The sequence below is a fragment of the Petaurus breviceps genome, unplaced genomic scaffold (genome assembly GCF_028583685.1).
Source record: "Petaurus breviceps papuanus isolate PSGF00001 unplaced genomic scaffold, PetGlider_PUasm1.0 551, whole genome shotgun sequence".
NCBI lineage: Eukaryota > Metazoa > Chordata > Mammalia > Diprotodontia > Petauridae > Petaurus > Petaurus breviceps.
In genome coordinates, this window is record NW_027186372.1 from 21631494 (window position 1) to 21653988 (window position 22495).

General features: G+C 34.4%; 1 protein-coding gene across 2 annotated transcripts in view; it reads left to right on the top strand.

The window, feature by feature from the left end:
• Positions 1-22495, top strand: part of GABRB2 (gamma-aminobutyric acid type A receptor subunit beta2) — a 255749-nt gene that overhangs the window by 134421 nt on the left and 98833 nt on the right. For both annotated transcript variants that reach the window (XM_069102429.1, XM_069102430.1), the window contains exon 5: positions 13273-13355. In XM_069102429.1, the coding sequence (XP_068958530.1) occupies positions 13273-13355 (83 nt within the window). The remainder of the gene's footprint in view (positions 1-13272; positions 13356-22495) is intronic.

Below are 22495 nucleotides of genomic sequence, written 5' to 3' on the forward strand. Positions count from 1 at the left end.
AGCTTCCCAAAAATATTAATAGATGTAATCCTAGGCATCATTCTGTGTCCTTATTCCCCTCAAAATAGCAAACCTAAAATTAAAATCTTTCATATAGATGAATGAATGAAAGAAAAATTCTCTTGTTAGTACTGAGCTAAGAACTGTCCAGTAACCAATCAGGAAATCCCAGGTAGGAAGTTCCTTCAGATTTTAGTCTAAACCTTAGAAGTTCCTAAAACTAAAATCTGGTTATGTTTAATTATCATCTATAAAATGAGAGTGAGTGATGGACTAGATAGCCTTTGAGGCAACTTTCAAGTCTAAATTTATGTGCCTTTGATCCTATGATTTTCAATTCTAAGGACCTAAGTTCTCAGGAAATAGAGGACAGGTACACCATCTATTTACTTATATATAATTTACAATGTGGAAAGCATGCTTTCATCTATCATCTCACTTGAATATTTGCAAGTGATTGATGATATAGATGGAGAAAGTGATATTATGATTGAATTACTGAGGATAAAATTGAAGATGATTAAGGTGAAGAGACTTGCACAGTCATGTAATACCTAAGGATTATATCTGGAACTAGAACACAGATCTTTTGACTTATAGTGCAGTTGATGTTTTTTATTTGTTTTTAGTTTGCCTAAGATTCCAAACTGGTTTTACATATCTTTCTAAATTTACACAAGTGAGTTTACATAATCAGTTATCAGTGACGCAAAAGCATGATTGATAAAGATTATAGGATTCAGCTGATAGCTGGGATACAGTTGGCCATAATATACCAAAACCTATATAGTTTGGAAGAAAAGCAGATTGAAGAAAAGGATTCTAAAATTACTGCTTGTGTTTTTAATCAGAACAGAATTGCTCATTAGGCAGCTTCCCACTTTTCACTTCACCCCATATCCCAAGAGAAATTGTTATAAAGGACCCTAGAGAGACTTTTTTTTAAAGTTTGGTAACCTAGTTGACTGTTTCCATTTTTAATACTTTACCGTGATGCCATTATATTCCAAGCAAAATTAAAAATGAATTTTAGAGGAGGAAACAATAAAATTTACAAATATGAAATGAAAATAAAAGGCATTTAAGTGTATTTTTAAATGAGTGAAGTAGAGAGGATCTGTTTCATTGAAACATGTTAAGATAAGCAGGAAAAACCACTTTTACAAAAATAAAACAGTAGGTTCTAAGCATTTTCTCTCTAGTGTTTTATGGACTATTGTATGGTTATTTTACAACAGGGTAATAAATACTAGCAGTGTTTCCCTCATTGAAGTGTTAGCATGCAATCTAACATTTTTCACTATCTATCTGTCTGTCTGTCTGTCTGTCTATCTGAATATGCATAACATCATGCCATAGCAAAGGAAGACTCGACTAGGAGTTGAGCCCTGGATTCCAATCTCAATTCTGCCACTAACTGTGTGACCTTCAGAAAGTCACTTTTAACCTTCATGAGCTTATTTCAATAAATGAAAGGATTTCTAAGATCCCTTTCAATCCAAACCAATGCAATAAAAATTTATCAAGTTCCTGTTATGTGCCAGGAACTGTGCTAAGCATTTGGGGGATACAGTTAATAAAAAGAAAGACAGACTTGCCCTCAGGGAGTTTACAGTCTAAAGAGAAGAGACAATACCCAAAAGGAGTCAGAAAAGGGGGGGGGGTGGAACCAGTAGGTTTCTTGGTCCATAAACTTGAACCCAAGCATAGCAGCAGATGTAGAGTGGAGTAAACAGAAAAGTTCAGTTTATACCCTCTATAAAGGAAGGCATTGAGAGAAATTTGGAACTCCAGACTCACGTCCTCCAGAGAGGAAGGGAAGGCTGAGGGAGGTAGTGTACATCAAGGCACAAGGTAGCAGGATGATGATGAGATTAGAGGTGAGGAGCATGGCAGGGACATCTTGTGTGGAGTTGGAATCAGCAGAGCATAGCCTAGGATGACAAATGGATTTCAGAGTGGTCTGAAATTCCTCTCAATGAATATACGAGCCAAATATTGTAATATGCTTATTCTACTTCTAATATTGTGAGAAGCACTGTGGTCAGGTGGGAGAAATACCATTCCAAATCTCAGAGAGTTAATTAGGATGATATTGAAACATGAAAAGTAAATAGTTGTGACCTGAAATAGTCATGTAAGGATCCATTCCTTCATTGGGTATTTACTGAGTGTCTTGAATAACTTACTGCCATAGATACGAGACGTGTATTTTTTTTCATGATCTTACATAAGATTTTAGCTTCTACTTTTACCTAAACCAAAACTGCCTTTTCTACAAGATACTTAACAAGTGGTCGCTCAACTTGTAGCTGGAAACCTTCAGTGACAGGAAAGCTATTGTTTCCCATATCAGTCCAATCTACTCTGGCATAGGTCCAATTGTTAGGATCATATTCCATTTCCTACTAAGTACAAAAAAACAATGCAATTTTAGGTAGCTATAACTTTTCAATTTCTATGAGAATTTATGAGCCTGTCCTCTGTACAAAGAACTGGTCCGGGTGTTAGGGAAAAATAAACACAAACAGTCCCTACTTTCAATGAGTTTATGATCTAGAGTAGAGGTGTTAAACTCATGTCCACAGTCCACAGTATGGCCTCCAACCAGATTAAAATGAAATTGGGAGGTTTGTTTGTTCTTACAAATACAGCTATGATACAGCATAGATATTATTAATTTGTGGTCTTCAGAGTCAAAATGTGGCCTGCAGAGATCCATTTCTATTTAAGTTTGATAGTATTGGCCTACAGGAGCAGCTGTAGCGCATATTAGGTGCTGAATACAAAGAAGAAGTCTTTAAAAAGTGTTAGGAGAACTCTAAGGAAGGGGAAAAATCATTTCTTATAGGTGGCATCAGGAAAGGCATCTTGAAAGATTTAGGACCTTAACTGGTCCTTAAAAATAAGAAAAGATTTTAACAATTATAGGTTTTAAAGAGCCAGAAGGGATTTCAAACATCATCTGGTTCATTTCTCTTTGAGTTCATACTATATTCAGTTCTCATTTAGCCACAAGGACAGTATTTAATAAGAGATAGTGACTAAGCCTGTGGCTTTATTGGTATTAGTAACTCCCAGGTGAGGAAATTCCCTCTACCTATATGATTTGTCACCATTATGTTTACAACTTATACCCTATTGTAAGAATATGTTGCAAGAATATGAAGAAAAACAGAACACTGTGCAGAAGATTTTCAATAAAGGAAGAGGATTACATATAATTTTTAGGAGAGAGGCTTTTATTGATTTGTTTTGAACTGATTTATTCTCTACAATTGAATATAATATACAGCAATGAGATACTCTATTTTCATCTGTGAATAGTGTAAAAATGAAAAATATATAGAGCCATAGATTATTTAATATATTTTCATGGAATCACTGTATTTCAAAGTTGGGAAGGATCTTAAAAATAACTTAGCTCATAACTTTTGTTTTATTTCAAATTTCTTTTTTATGTTAATGGTCTACTGATTCATTTTATTTGTTACTCTATACTCATTTCCTATCAACTCCCTACCCTCTCGCCAATAGTTCATGATTCATTCAATGTCAAAGAACAAACAAAACAAAAAAAGTGGAAATATTTGATAGTTGTAGTACCACCTTTCTACAGAGATGAAGAAGGTATATGTCACCTGGAACACAGTAAGGATCATTGCACTTGACCTATATACTCCTATCTTTTAGCACTGTCTTCCTTATGCCACTTTATTCATTGTGTATATTGTTCTCCTGGTTCTAGTGAATTCAATACATTTATTGTTTCTTGAAATTAAAAAATATTACATTAAATCTGTTTCCCATGTCAAAGGGAAATTATATTGTTTCTATATTTTCCCTAATACAAAAAAAGTTGCCACTAAGAATTGGTATACATGGAATCTTTCCAGTTTTTGACCTCAGGAAATTTGCCAAGGAATGAAAATGCTAGGTCAAAGTGTATGAACAATTTAGTAATATTTATCATATAATTTCAAATTGTTTTTCAAAACAGAGCTTTGCCAAAAATGTTTTTAAGATGTCTGTCTTCACAAAACCAGTCTAACATAAATCATCTCTGTCTTTAATCATTGCCAAGTTCATGGCTATGAGTTGAAACCTCTGAATAGTTTTTATTTCCATCACACATTAATAATTTATATAATTTCATATAATTGTTGGTAATTTATATTTCTCATTTTGCAAATTGTATTTGTAATCACACATCTCCTAGAAAATGGCTTTTAATCTTACCTAAAAGAATTAGTTGTTTCAGTTTCCTATATATTTTAGATATCAGATTTCTGTCAGAGACCTTTGGTGCAAAGTTTTTACCCTTACAAAAAGCTTCTTCTCTTATTCTGCACTAATTAATTTTGTGCAAAAGTTTTTAAGTATATAATAAAAATTATATATTTTGTCTTCTATAAGGATCTCTATCCTTTGGTTATAAATTCTTCCTTATAATTGTGAATAGTGCCCTTTTGCAATGTCCTCTGTTGGTTGTTTGTTTTTTTAAATTAAGTTTGCCACACTTTGTAATTGGATCATTTATCTATTTAGAACTTTGTGTGATATATGATATAAAATGGTAGTTCAAATCTATTTTCTACAAAACTGTCATAGTTTTCCCTGTGATCTGAGATACCCTTTTTACTTGCTTCTAGTTTCTGCTTATCTTGTTCCACTAATCTACATTCCTTTTCTTTATTTTGTAAACTAGCATCAAAATTTTTTGATCAATATTTCTTTATAATAAAATTTGAGATCTGTTAATCCTAATAATAAGCACTAATCTTTGCTAATTTTTTTCGTTTTTCCTTTGATATTTTCTTTCTTCAAATATATATTATTTTGTCAGGTTATTTAAGTAACAGCTTGGTGATTTGACCCATACCACTAAATATATGTTCATTTCAGTCATACAGTAATTTATATCATATTGACATACCCCGGCCATGGACACTGATTTTCTCTCCAATTATTTATATCTTCCTCTTTCCCTATTAAGAGGGTTGTGCATTGTATTTTTGAAATTCCTGCAGTATTTTTGTTAGTGAATTTGCCATTTTAAAGAATAAGTATCTGAATGGTGAAAGAGTATAGAGAAAAGCATAATGCTAGGTAATAGCCAAGCCAAGACCAAAAGCGAAGTCTTCTGACTTGAAGTCCAGTGTCCTTTCCACTCGGTGAGAAGAAAACAGAAAGAATGTTACAATAACAGAAGAATTTAGTTAGGTTGCCAAGAGAAATCAGTACTTTGAGTATTTGGACAGAGGTGGAAAAGTCACTAATTCTGGCATTCAGTAGAAATACAATTTCATTGTGAAGAGTGACAACAAAGCTGAATATTAACAATTAAGGTTGTAGTGCATTCTTTTTGTGTTGAATCCTTTTCTTGTGATTTTTTTGGGGGGAGGAAAAAAAAACTTAATAGCTATCTTCTTAGGATGACCCAGCTAAAATACTAAGAAATAAACTCTTTGGCTATGGAATTTTAAAAACTCAATTTGATTTTTTTCCCCCATTGACCCAAAATAAGCTGCAAGGTTCCTATATGTCAGCTCCATGCAAAAGTGTTTATCTTCCTTAATGAATAGCACAGGCTGGTTTTTGTTGTTGTTGATGTCTGGTTGGTTTGTTTTTGCATATGTTATAAGGAGAGGAAATAGAATGATAGAATGTTAAAGTTGGAAGAGACTGGAAGTCTTCTAGTTAAATACTCTGACTTTATGACTAAAGAAGCCCAAAATAGGAAAGTGTCAGCCAATTTCCCTTGCCAGATCCCAAGTTAAAACTCAGATATCATGTCTCCCAATCTAGGGCATTTCTATATACTCTCCCAATGTAGAACAATTCCCATTCTATGATATGGAAAATAAGAAGACTGTATATGGTCACTGTGTTTTTAATTTTACTTTATCCACAGTCTCAAATTTGGATTTTTAAAAGATTAGTTTTCTTGCTTAATTTTAACAAGTTCCTAGTGTGACTCATAGCATAGTTAGCCACAGATCATTACTAATTTTGCAGATTTAGGAACACTTAGACAGAAAGAAGGGAATTAGTGGTCATTAGCACAGTAAAATTATAACTTAAATGTTTAAAAGTCTGTAAAAATTTAAAAAAAGAAAAATTGAGCTAACCATCATTTTTAACCCTATCCATGCTGGTATGTTATATATAGTTAAATAATCAATCATGTTCTCTATCTACTTAAACTATATTCTAAAAAAGAAAAAAGTTAAAAATGCATTTTAGATTAAAGTGACTGGCTTGGAATGGAATAGAATCTAAAATATGATTATGATTAAAATATCTGGTTTTTATACAAAGACATTATGAGAAACGTTTATTTTTCTTTCTATCAGTAAAGAGTAATAATATTCAAATGGATCTGTGATCTCAAGGATATATGTGTGTGTGTCTGTGTCTGTGTGTATATATTTATTTCTTTCTGTTTTCCCTTGAACAATGCAGATCCTCACCCGTCCATACCTATCCATCCTGTATTACTCTTATTTATATCCTTCCCAAAATAAAGCCAGTGTTCTGGGGAATTTATTTTCCCTTGACACCCTACCAATTGAATATAGTACCAGTTGAAAATACAGGCTGTCTATGACTATACTGGCTGTCCTTTACTTTTATCACAGAACCTGCAAACCACCATCCTTTTTTGTTATTTGCTCATTTAAAAAAATATCATCCCTGGTGTCAATTCTTTGTGATTGCTCGTATGCTATATATATATATATATATAGCTCTCCATGGGTTCTTTAGGTTGATCCCTGATTGCAGTTCTTCAGAGCCTATAATGTTCCATGACTCAAAGCTATACCCTACTGGGAAAAGTGGCCAGACTAGGTCAAGTGTACACAGTGAAGACCCATGAAGGAGGTGACACAGTTGGCATTGAGAGACTCATTTTCAAAGTATCTAATGGAAAGGAAAATTCCAAACGGTGGTGAGAGGAGAAGTATCAGACTATTTATTGCTTTTAAAAGGTGACCAAGAGAATATCAATAGTCATTACTCTCATGTTTACACACACACACGAAATACAATTTATTAAAAAATTATTTGCACATTCATAACATGTTTTATGATTGTATTAAGAGAAAACAATAAGGTTTTTGTAAGTAATATTCCATGAGATGAATGAATGGGATACGAAACCCAAATTTGATGACCAATTTAAAAAAAATCTTTTGACTTCATCGGAAGTGCTACCTAAAAATGTTCTTCATCTAATAAGGCGTTTCCGATACACTGTCAAAATTATATAATAGCCCTTGTAAAATAAAACATTAGTTAACCTTATTTGACAAGCCATCATGATTAACAGAAATACATATATATATATATGTATATATATATTTGTATGTATGTGTGTGTATGTGTATATATATGTGTGTATATATATATATATAGTAACTGGGAAATGTATATTCACTAAAAAGTCATCTCTACCTTAGAGGAGGTCAAGCATAGAAACCAAGTTGAGGAGGGATTCCATGTAGATGGTGATGTCCTCCAAATACTTGTTTTTGTGACTGATACCATGCTATTTACATCTCATCGCAACAGCATTGCAGAGCATTCTAAATAAGATTACAAATCATTCTAAAGAATTTGGTTTAACTATCCAAACAGGAAAAACTAAGTACATGAAGTTACCATTGTCCAGATTATAAAATATATTTGGACTTAAATAATCTTTTTTTTTCTTTTTGGAGGGCAATTGGGGTTAAATGACTTACCCAAAGTCACACAGCTAATAATTGTGTCACGTGTCTGAGGCAGGATTTGAACTCAGTCCTCCTGAATCCAGGGCCAGTGCTCTATTCACTGCACCACCTAGCCACTCCTTAAATAATGTTAATATAATTGTATTTTAGGTTTTCTTCACTAAAAACTAAATATCTTTGAACCGTCTATCCAATCATATAGTGGCTGTGACTGAGATATTTTTTTTTTCGTAAATAGTCTGATTCTTATAAATCTTCAGGCAATCCATGTTGGCTGACCCATAAACTTCCTTGATTTCAAGGAATGTTATGTTATGTTATGCCAAGGGATAAATGCAATTATATACTCTTCTCAGTAATTGGTCACATCCAAACTTGAAATGATAGTGTAATTGTTAAATCTAACTGCTGTGATGGACCTAAAGAGTACTTGTTATTGTATGGGTAAACTTTTCTTGGGTAAACAATTTCTTGAGAGAAATACAAATATAGCTACTGAACTGATTTTAGGGACTCCTTTTGTGTCAGTGTTCTCTTATTTTGATAGTATTAATTGATATAATGCCTAAATCAAGGGAGATAAAGTCCCTTCCCCCATTTCATTTCCAGTCATCACCCTTTAAGAGGCACATTGCAAAATTAATAGGAGGAAAGAGGAGTAGATGCCATCCTATATGAATATAAGACCTTTGATTAAGGCCCTAGCCCAGAAAGCCTAGAGTGTAATCACAAAATAATTTACTTTTTTAAGTTGTGAAACTATTTATCTAAGTTAATCAGAAGGGAAAATGCTGTTGGACGATAGAAGATGAAAATTTATGTCTATCTCAAAGACTCAATGTTTCTAATTTATCTACTTAGTGTTAAAATGTTAGTGTCTATGCTTTATGATCATAGTTGTACTTAAAAGGCTACACACAATAGCAAATTGAGACTTTTCGTTTCATAGATTTAGAACTAGACATGTCATAGATCATCTAATCCAAACGTTTTATTCAATCTCTCAGAAATCAGAGAGATTAAGTGACAAGTATTGTTTTCACCTTCCAGTTCATATATCTAGCACTTAGCACCACATAATAAATGCTTAATAAAGGCTGCTTGCTTGATTGATTGATTGACTGCTTGCCCAGGGCTACATAGGTAGTAAATGGTTGAATTGGGCATAGTATCTAACCCTCTGACTCCAAACCCAGCTTTGTTATTGTTCCCCATTCTACAATGAGGCTGAATATATGAATATATATTCAAGAAAGGCAAAATGTTAACCTCTACAGCAGTAAATTGTGTAACTGAACTCCAGAGATTGTAGTTCTCTGCTTTTCACAAACCTAAGCCCCATTTGTTGTCTCCTCTTCATCAAAAGGATTCCCTCCACATGAATCAGTAAGAGTTTTATTTGGGGTCAGGTAAGTAATAGTATATTTTATAATGACCCTAAGAGATGATGTGGACACTTTTTTAAATGATTATTATTCTGATTTTGTAATATCCTGGCTGATGTGTTGAGTGATTTGAGAAAGATTAAGGTATTGTGGGGTTTTTTTCCCCATACTAACCTTTTTAAGATCTAGGAGTAGGCATGGCATTTTCATTAAAACTCCATTAAATGTTATTTGTTTTATTGATTTTTCCCTGTAGAAAGCTTACTGTGTTCTAAATCAAAAGGCAAACAAGAAATAGAGGTTTGGGGGTCTTATCTTTTCTGAAAATTAGTGAAGAACCTATACTCACAATAAGCTTTCTTGATAAGCATGCGTTGGACTTTTATGTTTATATTTAAACTTAAAGATGAATATCGATCCATGAATTACCAGAAATATAATAAAGAAAATAATTAATCAATGTAAGACTAATATTGAAGTTGGAAGTATTTTTCATTAGAACTTGCATATTTTATTTTGTTGTATGTTTTTTTGAGGCAATTGATGTTAAGTAACTTACCCAGTGTCATACAACTAGTGTTGAGTGTCTGATATGAGGCCACATTTGAACTCAGGTCTTCCTCACTCCAGGACCAGTGCTCTATCCACTGCACTACCTAACTGCCCCCAACATATTTTATTTTGGATTTGTACACTTGAAAATAATGTGACTTTAATTCATATAATAGAGTTTACTGATTAGCATACAAGTTATATTTTTGTACATTCATAGGGAATTCAGTGCCACAAAATATTTATGGTAGTTACTTGGATACTTGATAAATCTGTCATATAATTCTTATGGGTAGCACCTCAACCCATCCATACCTTCTCATCATCTATGACTTTCTTATGTCCCCCTATAAATCCTGCACTTGGAGTTGACCTGCCATCTGGGAGCCGTCTAGTTCTCTTCATGTTGTGTGGATACTAGGAGAAGATAAGGACTGCCTATTGATTACTGAGTCTAGTTTCTTAATTCTGAATTTATTTAAATTAAAAAAAAGTTTTTCTATTTCTATATTTGCTGTCAGCTGTCACTGCCTCTGCATGCCTCCAACAATAGCCTTCTAAGTGACTACTTATGAGTCCTTGTGAGCCAAAAAACAAGTTAGCTAAGGTTGTTAGAAGTATATCTGAAATCAGAATAAATGGTCTCTGAGCAGTGACACTTATAATGTAAGCAGTTGAGCTTTGGTTGGTGGACTCAGAGAGTATGTGTTGTATTCTAAAGTAGAACTGTCAGACAACAGCTCACAGGCTGCATGGAGCCGGCAACACTGTGGCGTGCAGGCCAAACCAAATTAAAATTGGAAAATATTTAATGAAATAAATAAAAATATAATAAAACTTAGTTTACATTACTTTAAAAAATTAAGTCAGTATGCCCACAGGCATTCTTATAATATGAATTAGCAGCCTCTCCTTTGGATATTAGTTTGACACCATTGGTTTAAAAGACATTTGACTGAGAGTCACAAGACCATATGTACCAGCTCAATCAGTAATTTGCTAGCCATATAACTTAAGTATAATAACTGACTTGTCTGAACTTCAGTTTTTTACTCTATGAAACTGGATTCATAGAATCATAGGATTTTGGAAATGGAAAAGACAGAAGAGATCATCCAATCCAACCCCTATCCTTACCTTACCTTTTAAGTTTATAGATTAGGAAATAGAGGAAAGATGAATTGCCCAAATTCACACAGGTAGTTAGTAAGAGAGGCAGAAAATAAATTCAGGTCTCCATGTCCCAGATTCAGTGTTTCACTACAAGACTGCTCATGCCATTAAAACTATGGACTTCCCAAGGTTCTTGTGGGGAAAAGTGTTTTGTTAATGACAAAGTACGATATGGACATCATCAGAACATAAGGCATCTCCTTTGGCTACTCAGACATCTTTTTTGCTTTTTTCACTCCAACTGGACAAAAACTTATGAAATATGTACTGTGTGCAAGGCACCATATTGTAAATATTACAAACTTTGCTCTCATGGAATTTATGATTTTGTAAAGGTTGTCATTATCTAGATTGGTGGATAAATGACTTCTGAAGAAATGAAGTGCAACTAGATCCCAACTCCTGTGAAAAATTAATCCCCTGCAGTGCTGATGTTATTAAAAGTCACACTATTTAAAGTTTTAATGATATAAAATATAGTTAATTGATTCCAGCAAAATGAAAATGTGTAATGTGAATTTGAATAGTGTGACCACTTCATGGGATTTATTATTTGTACTAAATGGAACCTACCTTCTGTACTAACTTTACAAACACTAAATGTGTTCTTAGCTGGTTATGGCTATTACTGGTTTGCTTATTTGTTGTAAGGTAGCATTTTGAACAACATTTCAGTCTAGGTGAGTGTGTGGGGGGGGGGGGGTGGGGAGCCAGTAAGAACAATATTATCCAGAGAAAAAACATCAATGCTTGTTTTCACATTGCATTGGAACTCGAATAGAAAACATTTCCCAGAGAGTATTAACATACTTGTTCCTAGCACTCAGCAGTGGGTTAGTTTGGAACCATTTATCTGCATAAAGTCTGTTTGCTTGTTGGTTTGTTTGTTGTTTGTTTGTTTTAATCAGCAAAGCAAACCTCAGTAAGCTCTATTAAAACAGTTTCGGGCTTTACAATGCTTTCAGCCTTGCTATATATAGCTCCCTTTAAATGTGTAACTGTTTATAGTTCTTTGTATGTTTGACTGATCTACTCCCAACACTCCTATTTGTTTAGTTTTCTGAAGATAGCTAAAGACTAATAAAGTACTATTTCTTTTTTTTTTTTACTTCTTGTTCTGCTTAGTACAGAACTTTATGACTAAGGCAGGGTTTTCATGCCAGCAAAATGATGAATAGAAAGGTATGAAATTCAATACCCCAGTTGCAACAAAACTACTATCTTAGGTTCCCCACCCTGAAATTAACCCTGGTTTTAGTATAATTAGTCCGGTTCAGCTATCAATTAGTCAATAAATAATTTAGACAAATATAAAGTTCCTGATTCGTGTACAAGACAGTGCTAGGCTCTGGAAATGCCAAGATAAAAATAGTCCCTGCCTTCAAGAAGTTTACTTTTACTGAGGGCATATAAAATGTACACAGATAAGTAAGGACAAAGTAATTTAAAGAGGGAAAGAATGTTAAAGACCAGAGTGATCTTGGGAAGACTTTGTGGTATTTATCTGGAGACAGGCTTAGGTAAGCTAGGAGGGAATTTAGATGTCTTTTTTTGCCTCTAAATGTATTTGTCTCATGATTTTAAAGAGTTTTATGAAAAATATTTAGGAATATCTTTCTAGTGCCTACTATGAGGCAGAATTACCTACTATAGAGAGACAGACACATTTCTAAATGTGCCCCCTAGATATCTGAACAGTATTCCCTCCCACCAACAAAAATGGAGGCGAAAATAAATTTTAATTCAAGTAAAAATATTCATTTCAACATAATAACATGTTAAAAGTTCTGCTAGTTCTTCTGTAATCATCTAGTATTTTTTTCCTTGAGTTTTTTTTCTACTTGGAAGAAGAGTATTAACTCATAAAAATGTCAACCAACTCAAACCAAATGAGAGTATGAATGGATATTCATCATTAGTTATACTAAAGCACATATTCAATGAGAATTACATGCAGAAATATTAATAACAATTGGCCAGAGGAAAGCTTGAGCAATTCAGATATTGAAGCTTCAGGAAGAAGATAGCAAATTGGGACATAAATAAATGAGAAGAAAAATAGCTGAAAAGACTATATAGATTATATATAAAGAAGATTATAACTGGAGATTCTCAAGGATGAAAGAGGACATGGGGAAAACTTGAGGGATCAAAGAATTCTAGAATGTTTGTTTCATTAGACAAGAACTTTAAGGATTATTAAGGTCAAACTTCTCATTTTTTCAGAAGAGGAAAAAGAAGCCCAGAGAAAGAAAATGATGTGTTCCAAGTCACATAGATTGATAGATCCAGTACTAGAGTCTAGGTTCCTGGGTGTTCAGATCAATTCCCAGAGGATCTTACCCCTCCCCCACCCCGGTCATTAATCACATTAATTTAGAAATGAGATATACTAATGGTGTTCATCATTTCTGTTGCCTCCTTAGAATTACAACTACAGCTGCTTGCATGATGGATCTGCGCAGATACCCTCTGGATGAACAAAACTGCACACTGGAGATTGAAAGCTGTAAGTACTTCTCTGAATCCTACTGAGCATCTAGTCAATCTGGCTTTGATCTGGCTTTATATAGAGGCTGAAATATTTTTTTTCAGTTTTATTGTATAAGATTTTGATTTGCCATCTAGCTTCAGGGGCATGTCAAGACTGTCACTTGCCAGGTCACTGTGTTTTTGGTGCACTGTGGAATATATGTTAATTCCATATCTGGTGAAATATGTATTAATGCCTTTTCCTTAACTGTTGTTCCTACCCTCTTTGTACATTCTCCAAGTTTTACCAACAGTGATGTTTTGGGTAAACAATTGCATTGGGAAAAGAGGTACTCATTGCCCATAGTATAAAATGGGTATGGGTTTATATGGGGTGTTCAAGGAGAATTAGCACTTCTGGTATGGGGGATTGCCCTAATTTTTAGGGTTTCTCATCCACCTTTGGTATCCACCTGCCACCTAACTCTCACCTGTGGCTTTAAGAAGCTGTAGCATGTGCAGTGGCCACACCTCAGTAAAACCATCTTGACAGATGGGTTAAAAGAAGTTGACAGTACCCAACAGATTTCAAATGCATGAGAGAGTCAGGGCAATGTCTACCCCAAGCATGTGAAGACATCCCATGGTGGAATGGGCAGCTAAAAACAATGTGTTCCAGTGACCACGAAGGTCATTTGAAGCAGACGCTGTGGAGTGCTTAGAGGTTGGTCAGACGTCAGATCCACTGCATCCTAAGCCTTCTCCAGTCATCTTGATGTTTGTATTGCTACTGGACTTTGCTGACACCAGAAGATGACTTTGTGCAACTCTGCCTCACTTAAGTCCAATTCAAGCACAAGTCGAGACATCTACCCATAATGTTATTGGTCCTCCTTGAAAAAGAAGGGCAAACAACTATAAAATATTCAGGGCCCGATGTTGCCCAGCCCCTAAGCCAAGGTTTGAGAGATACGAGCAGGGGTGAGTAGTAGTGAAAGGCACTTGGCATGTAAAGGACTTAGCTGATTTGTTTGAGGTAGAGAGGTAGGGATGGCATGAGTTTCTAATACCAATTATGACCTAATCCTGCCCTAATTGTCCCAGTAGATAGTCTTCCAAATGGCTTAGTAATTTGTAGAATATGAATTAGGAGCATTTATTTTGAATTTTGATGGTCAGTTTATGATGTTTAAAATATCACTCATATGTCTTTCATGACTTCTGCCTGAAGTGTAAGATGACTTTTTGTATTCTCTACCCTACTCATACAGTGATTTGTTTTCAGTCAATTATGTTCATAGGTTACAAACTTTGTTTTGTTACACATATTATCACTCATGTAGTAGGTACAACTTGCTAATTTATATATACTAATTTAGTCACTCAAATCCATACCAAAAGTCAGGTTTTTAAGTGGTTAGATCAAGTATAGCAAGATGTCCTTTCAAGCCTATTTATATTGTAAATGCCCTGAAGCATAATAATACCTCTTCTCACCAAACAATTGGTAGGTGATAGTTTCATATAAAATGCTCTCTCAGATTATACAGTCAAGATTCTGTCAGAACTTATATAAGGAGCATTACTTAATTTTGACAAATAACTCATCATACATATATAGAGAGTGATATATTACATATATAATATATGCATGTATGTGTATGTATCTATATTTAGATAGATTATATTTTTAAAATACAAGTCATGTTAAAGACATTTGTATTTTCTTGAAAACATAGTAAAATTATAAGAATATTTTCATTAAATTTTTCTGTTAGGAAGAGCTATAGCATGAGAATGTTGATTTGAAAGCACAATTAGAAATCAAACTTCTTAAAAACCTGCACACATTTTGTGCTTAAAAAAAAATCCATAAGAATACTCCAATACGCAAAATACCAACATCCTGCTCAGAATAATGCTTTACACACAATTAATCAGCAAGCACTGTAAAGTGCCCACTATGTGCCAAGCACTGGGATATCTATTAGATAAATATCTAGATCTATATGGAGATAGATGAGAGATACACAGACATATAAACGCATGTATATGTTTGTGAACACATAAAATGCACAGAAATAGATGGATGGAGGGGTGGGTGGGTGGATGGATGGATAGATATATAGAGGATAGAGAGATAGATAGATAGACAGATAGATAACGTGTGTGCATTTGTTTTATCCTGTATTTGAGCTCCTTGAGACTATTTTTTTTTCATTCTTTGACTTCATATTCCCAGAACATCATGTAGTGCCTGGCACATAGTAGACACTTAAAAGATACTTGTTGATTGATTGAGTGGAAAACATTGTTCTGAGAAGATCATTGCACTCCACTGCCTACTCTCAGAATATATCTCTGTGCTGAGATATAATTTAAAAAGTCAGAATAATTTTTATGAAAGAATTGATTTGTTATATTTCATTGTTATTCAGTTGTTTCAGTTGTGTCTGACTCTCTGTGACACCACTCTGGAATTTTCCTGGCAAAGATATTGTAATGGTTTGCCATTTCCTTCTCCAGCTCATTTTACCAATGAGGAAACTGAAGCAAAGAGAGTAAAGTGACTTACCAAGGAGGGGTCACAGAGCAAGGTCTGTGGTCAGATTTGAACTCAGGAAGATGAGTCTTCTTGATTACAGTTCCAGTGATCTATCCACTGTTCCATTAAGCTGCCCTATTACGTTTCTTAGAATGGATTCCCTCCACCACAATGTTCCATATTTTGTGGTAACAGTTGTTTTCTACAACTTCATAAACGTTTGTTGAGAGAGTGAATGAATGAAACACTATTCTCCTAAGGGCTCATGTCATTATCCCACCTTATTGTAAAGGTGGTCTCATATTGAGCTACCACTGTCCATTCAGAAACTAAACTCACTTGTATGGAACCTAAGATAGACAAACCCACCCACTGCCATTTGTTTAATTCCAAGTGTGGTTGTGTAGTTTCTATAAAACTCAGATATTTGAGTGAATATACTTTTTTTCAGTAGGTGAGTCTGTTCCTTTACAAATATATATATATATTTTTTTTTTCTGGCAAAACCTGTGTCCAGTGTAGTTATTTTTCTCTAGCTATGGCAACGGCAGTTAAAAAGAGATAAAAATTAATCACAAAATGAAAATAAAACCAAAATACTTTGTTAATCTTAAAACAGTATGTGAATGTCAACTCTCATTATTATTAGAAATACAGATGTATCAATACATATTTAATACTAAAAGCCCATGTTTTGCTATGGTAGAATAAAATAAAATGAACAAACATGACTGCCTATGTGACCTTGGGCAAGTAAAGTTTACCTTTCTTGTTTTTTGTATTCTCATCTCTAAATTTAGAGGATTGGGGTTAGCCCCTTCACACTCTAAAACCTGTGATTTGCTAGAGAAAGGTACTAGGTAAATAAAAGAATCTCTGTTGCAAGAAGTGAGGGGATAGTCTCTCAGGAGTCTCTATTGAAGGTGACACAGAAAGCCATGTCTAGCCCCATAAAATTACCAACTGTTGTGAAGGTAGGAAGGGAGAAGATAAACCATGGTTCCCCATAGTGGAGAATCCTGACCTAGAAAACAGGCCTATTTTCCAGCAGTTTGCATAAGCCGTAAGCAATACAATGCAGAATAGAACCTCTACCCATTGCCAGCTCTGTGAATCCCTTTTAACTAATTTCAAGGCCAAGATTCTATGAAAGGTTTAACTTAAACTAAAGTAGTCAATTCAAGTGCTAACTTAGTCTTGAATAAATTTTTAGATAATCTGTATGGCAGGGACCATAAAAAAAAATCCACTGGATTTGTGTGTGTGTGTGTGTGTGAATGTATATATGCATATATATGTATGTGTATATCTATGTATGATATGTGATATATCTATATGTACATAGATACACACAGAGACACACATATGTGTGTGTGGATGTGGATGTTTTTGATTATATATAGATTATCTATCTACAAAAATATACAGTGGGTTTACACACACACATACATATACACATACACACACAAATTCATTTTCCCACAGCACTTAGAAGAAAGTATCACCTTAGCAATAATTCAATCTTCATTGTGCCAAATTAGACTTCTTAAGAATGTTTGTTGCCATTGTTTTGGTTCAGTTAGAAAATTCAGTATCCAAAAATAGACATATTTTACAAAAATCTTGTTGCCCTATAAAATCACTGGATACTAAGTGACTCTGGCATGCAAAATAATATTCTCTGAGGCATTTTTTTATTTCTCACTTCAACTGTAAAATATTTTATTGCTATTTCCCCCCTCTGTTCTCTTTGGTTGAACAGACAATATAATGCATCATAATGATGGAGAATGTCAAAAGCAGTTCTCTCTTTTTCTTGATATATGATGTCATTGATGTTCACTCATATTTAACCTAATATTAAAATTTTGATTTTACTTAGAAAAATCACTTTTACTTATAGAGAAGCTCAAATGATGGTTTCTATATTTCCTGTGACAACTTTATTTGGAGATTAAGAGGTAAATAGATAATAGAAATCATTATAGTAGCTCTCATTTATATATCACTTTGAAGGTTATAAGTTCCTGTCACAACAGCCCTATGATGTAGTTGGTATGAACGCTATCCAGATTTTATACATGAAGAACTGAGCGCTTTAGAGTTGACTGACTGGCCAATAAGCAGCTAGCGGACAGGGACTCAAGCTCAGGACTGGTGACTCTTAAGTCTAGTTCTTTTTCCACTGCCTTACTCTGTCTCGATTTCTTTATGGACCTCATAAGAAGCATTATCTTTATATGTAATAATAAAACATCATCAAGCATCCTGGCCTTATAGATGCAAATATGGCCCCAGGATGAGGAAGATCTGAGTTCAAACCTTGCCTATGAAATGTATTGGCTGTGTTACTCTGAAAAGTCACTTACCCTCTTAGTACTCCAGACAATCCTTTTTTTTTGGGGGGGGGGGCAGGGAAGAGGAAGGCAAGGCAATTGGAGTTAAGTGACTTGCTCAATGTCACACAGCTAGTTGTGTCAAGTGTCTGAGATCAGATTTGAACTCAGATTCTCCTGACTTCAGGGCTGGTGCTCTATTCACTATGTCACCTAGCTGCCCCAACTGCAAACAATTCTTTAAGAATATAAGTTGCAGGTCAGGTCCTATCCTAGTGATCTGGATGACTTCCTTCAAGTCTCAACTAAAATTCTACTTTTCTTCAAGGAGCTTTTTCCACCCACCCAACTCTCTAAAGAGTAGTGTCTCCCTTTAGTGATTCCTGTCTACATCATCTTTGTACATAATAGTTTGCATAGTGTCTCCCCCATTAAATTGTGAGATCCTTGAGAGCAAGGACTGGTTTTGTAGTGCCTGGGCATATAGTAGGTATTTAATAAACACTTGTTGAAGTTCCAGTGAAATCACAGTTTGTTTTTTTAAACCCCCCCGCACACACACACATATACACAAACACACACTCACATACACATTCAGACTCCCGTTCCCCCCCAAAAAATTAGTATCTGACCTTATGTGATCAATTGAAATATGCAATTTAAGGAACCCCAAGAATTTCCCAGCCATAAGAAAATAAACAGATAAAGAAATAACTGAATAGATGGATGAATAAATAGATGCATAAATAAAACTTCTCCATTTAGTAACGCCAGAAATTTGGACATTGTTATTATTAGTTTAATTTCAGTTATTCTCACTTAGGTACTTCTCTTATTATATTGCAATACCTCTAGGAATAATACCTCTAAGAGGGGCCTTGAAAGGAATGAGTTCATGAGGAAGCTCCTTTACCTTAATGTCAGGAGAGATGAACAAGAGCATCCTAGCATTATAGACAGAACTGCCAGGGACCTTAAAGGACGTTATGTCAACCACCACCACCCCCATCCTATTTTGGAGATGAGGAAACTGAGACACTAGGAATGGGTATTTGAAGGTGTTTGAGATACTGAGATAAGATTTGAAGCCAAGTCTTTTCAATTCCAAGTCTAGAAACCTGTCTACACAAAGGAAAGAACTGGAAAGACTAGTGTTTTACAGAGTGAAAGGGATCTGAGTTTATCAAATACACACAATAGTAGTAGGGAAGGACCGTGAATTCCAAGAAGTTTTAAAGGAGTAGAAAAATTAACCAGAGTTAAATGGGGATTTAAAAGGCTTATATTGGTCCAAGTCTAGAGAATTACTTTGTCCTTCAATTCAGAGTTTAATTTAATCAGGAGTTTAATTAACAAAATGCAAAGGAAAATAAGTTTCTATCATTTAAATTAATTAAATTATCTGTCTATCTAAATCAATTAAATTATCTATCATTAAAATCATTTGACTTAAAGCCAAGCAGCCTAACCTATTTGCCTTTAGGTCACAACTACTCAGTTGGATTTTAATATGGTTGTACATTTAAAATTTTCCAGAAAAGCTATTAGCCAATTAAGAGTTGCTGACTTGACTGTTTGAACAAAAGACAAGAAGAATACTGAAGAATATATTTTTAAAAATGCATTTAATGAAAACTTATTGTGAAAGATACTGTGGGAGCTATAAAGATAATTAAAACATTCAGCCTACCTTCAAGAAAGGTTTTAATCTGGGAAAAATTCAAGAAAGTTAAAACAACTTTGAAATTAAGGGTTTTTTCTTACACTCAAAAATATTGTAATTAAGGCAAGCACTGCAGGGGCATAGGGGACAGAATGAGCACCACCATGGGGTAAAATGTTAGGGCTCATATATAGACTATTTTCCCTAGGAAGTATTAATATTCTTCTTAGTCTAGCTCAGAGATAGCTCTCTGTTGTTGGTCTTAAAGATCCACAATGGATTTTTATCAGCAGGAAACATGAGGACAAACTCTGTAGTAGCAAATATAGAGAATCTGTTACTTTTTTTCTGTCTTTTGTAAAATGGTTGATTCCAAGTTATAGATGGGATTCTTCCATTCCTGCCTGTTTCTATATACCAACATTTACCTAATGGTACTATTTATTTCAACAAACTCATTACAGTAGGCAAGTTCCTTTACTTCTCTGGACATGACTTTTTTCTATAAAAATGGGAGCTTGGCCTACATGATATAATGCAAAGATCATAGTAGATTTGGACTCAGAAAATCTGAGTTCCAATCTCAGCTCTGCTACTTACTTCCTGTGTGACATGAGTAAGCCACAAAACGTTCTGCATTTTCCTCATTTGTAAAAAAAAAAAAAAGCATCAGAATTCAGATTTAAATAGAAAGTTCTTTATTTATAAATCCAATTTTATGATGTGGGTATTGTTTGGTAATAACAGCGATGCATTAACAAAAAGAATTCATTCATAGTTGATATAACATATAAGCTGGCCAAAGAATTCAGCTGTCATCTGCAATGAGTCTAACGGCTCTCTAAATGATGTGACAAAAGCCCAGAGTGTAAGAGTATATTTTGTTGTGAGTGGGTGCTTCCACATTCCCCAGAGACATTCGTTATGCTCTGAGAAAGCAAAGAATAGAAATGTGACTAGTGAAGTCCTGCTGCAGAAATTCAATTTAGATTAAAAAAAATTTTTAAAGAAAAACAACAACTTGTTGTTTGGTTGTTTATCTACAACAGATTTCTTAGCTTCACTAAATGATTTCATCCCAAAAGAAAGTATCTGAAGTCCAAAGTGTAAGTTAGTACATTTCAACATTGTGAGTTTTTCATCTGATTTTACCATAAGCAGAGTGAAAGAATCTAAAGCATCTTTATATGAAATGCTGTATCTTGTTTAAAATAATGCAATTTGAAAATTCTTCCTAAGAAAAAGACATAGGATGTGAATGTCAAAAAATGACAAATGTAATCTTCTACTGGATTCATACAAGTACAGCACTGAAAACAAGGAAGGTGAAACCACAATTGGGCACTACCCTGGTCAGACCACACCCAGAACACAAACTTGGGGGAGGCACTTCATCATTTCATCACTGCATGCAACTGCATTTTGTAGTACCATTCTCCTTTGAAATATCTCAGCACTTGCTAGCTTTCCATTTATTTTTATGCCATTTTAACTGATATTGCTATTCAGTATGGTACACACACACACACACACACACACATACACACACACAGGTGTCAGATGTCAAGGAACTTGGGTCCAAATCCTGCATTATTTTTGTGTAGAAGTCACTGGGCCCCAGTTTCCTTGAATGACACTTTGAAAACACGTAGCACAGTACAGCAGAAAGAACCCAATCTCTAGAATCAGAGGACTGAGTGCAAGGACTTGCCTTCAAATACAATATCTTATTAGTTATGTAACCTTGGATACTTTGTCTCCCTGGGTTATACTTTACTCTTTTGTATAAGAGAATTGAACTAGATTTCTCTGGGGTGTCTTCTAGATCTAGCTCTATGTGCTTGTGTCAAAAGACGATGAGTTAAGAGAACAGTAAGAGAAGAAGTTATAGATATCTTCAGGTATTTGAAGGGTTGTCATATGAGACAGGAATTACTATTATGCTACTTGTTATCAGAGGGTGAATTAGAACCTTAAAATTTGGAATTTATATGGAAGTGTATTTCAGCTCAATGTACAAGTTCAAATCCATCAAATTAAATAATTCTCCCAAAACGAAACAAGCTGCCTTGGGAAATGGTGAACCCCCTCATTCCTAAAGAGCTTCAAGAGGAAGTGGGACATACACTCATTGCAGACATTGTGGAAAAGATTGAAGCTTTAGATAGGGAATGCACTAAAGTCAGGGGTGGGGAACCTGTGGTCTCTAGCCCACATGTGACCCTCTAGGTCCTCAAGGACAGCCCTTTGACTGAATCCAAACTTTACAGAACAAATCCCCTTAATAAAAGGATGTGTTCTGTAAAATTTGGACTCTGTCAAAAGGCCATACCCAAGGCCTAGAAGGCCATTTTTGGTACATTCTCACCCTGAGAGTCCATAAATAACTCAGTTTTCTCTAATTAAATGTAGCTATAAAAACTGGGCAGGCACTGTAACAAATTGTAGATTTTCTCAAGAAACAATTTCAAGCCATTCTAAAGGAAGTGAATTATGTTATGAATTTGTGAAGGCAGAATATGTTCTTAAGAGATTAAGTGACTCTCCTTCAGGGCAATCAATGACTTTGTCAGAGATAGATAGATAGATAGATAGATAGATAGATAGATAGATAGATAGATAGATAGATAGAT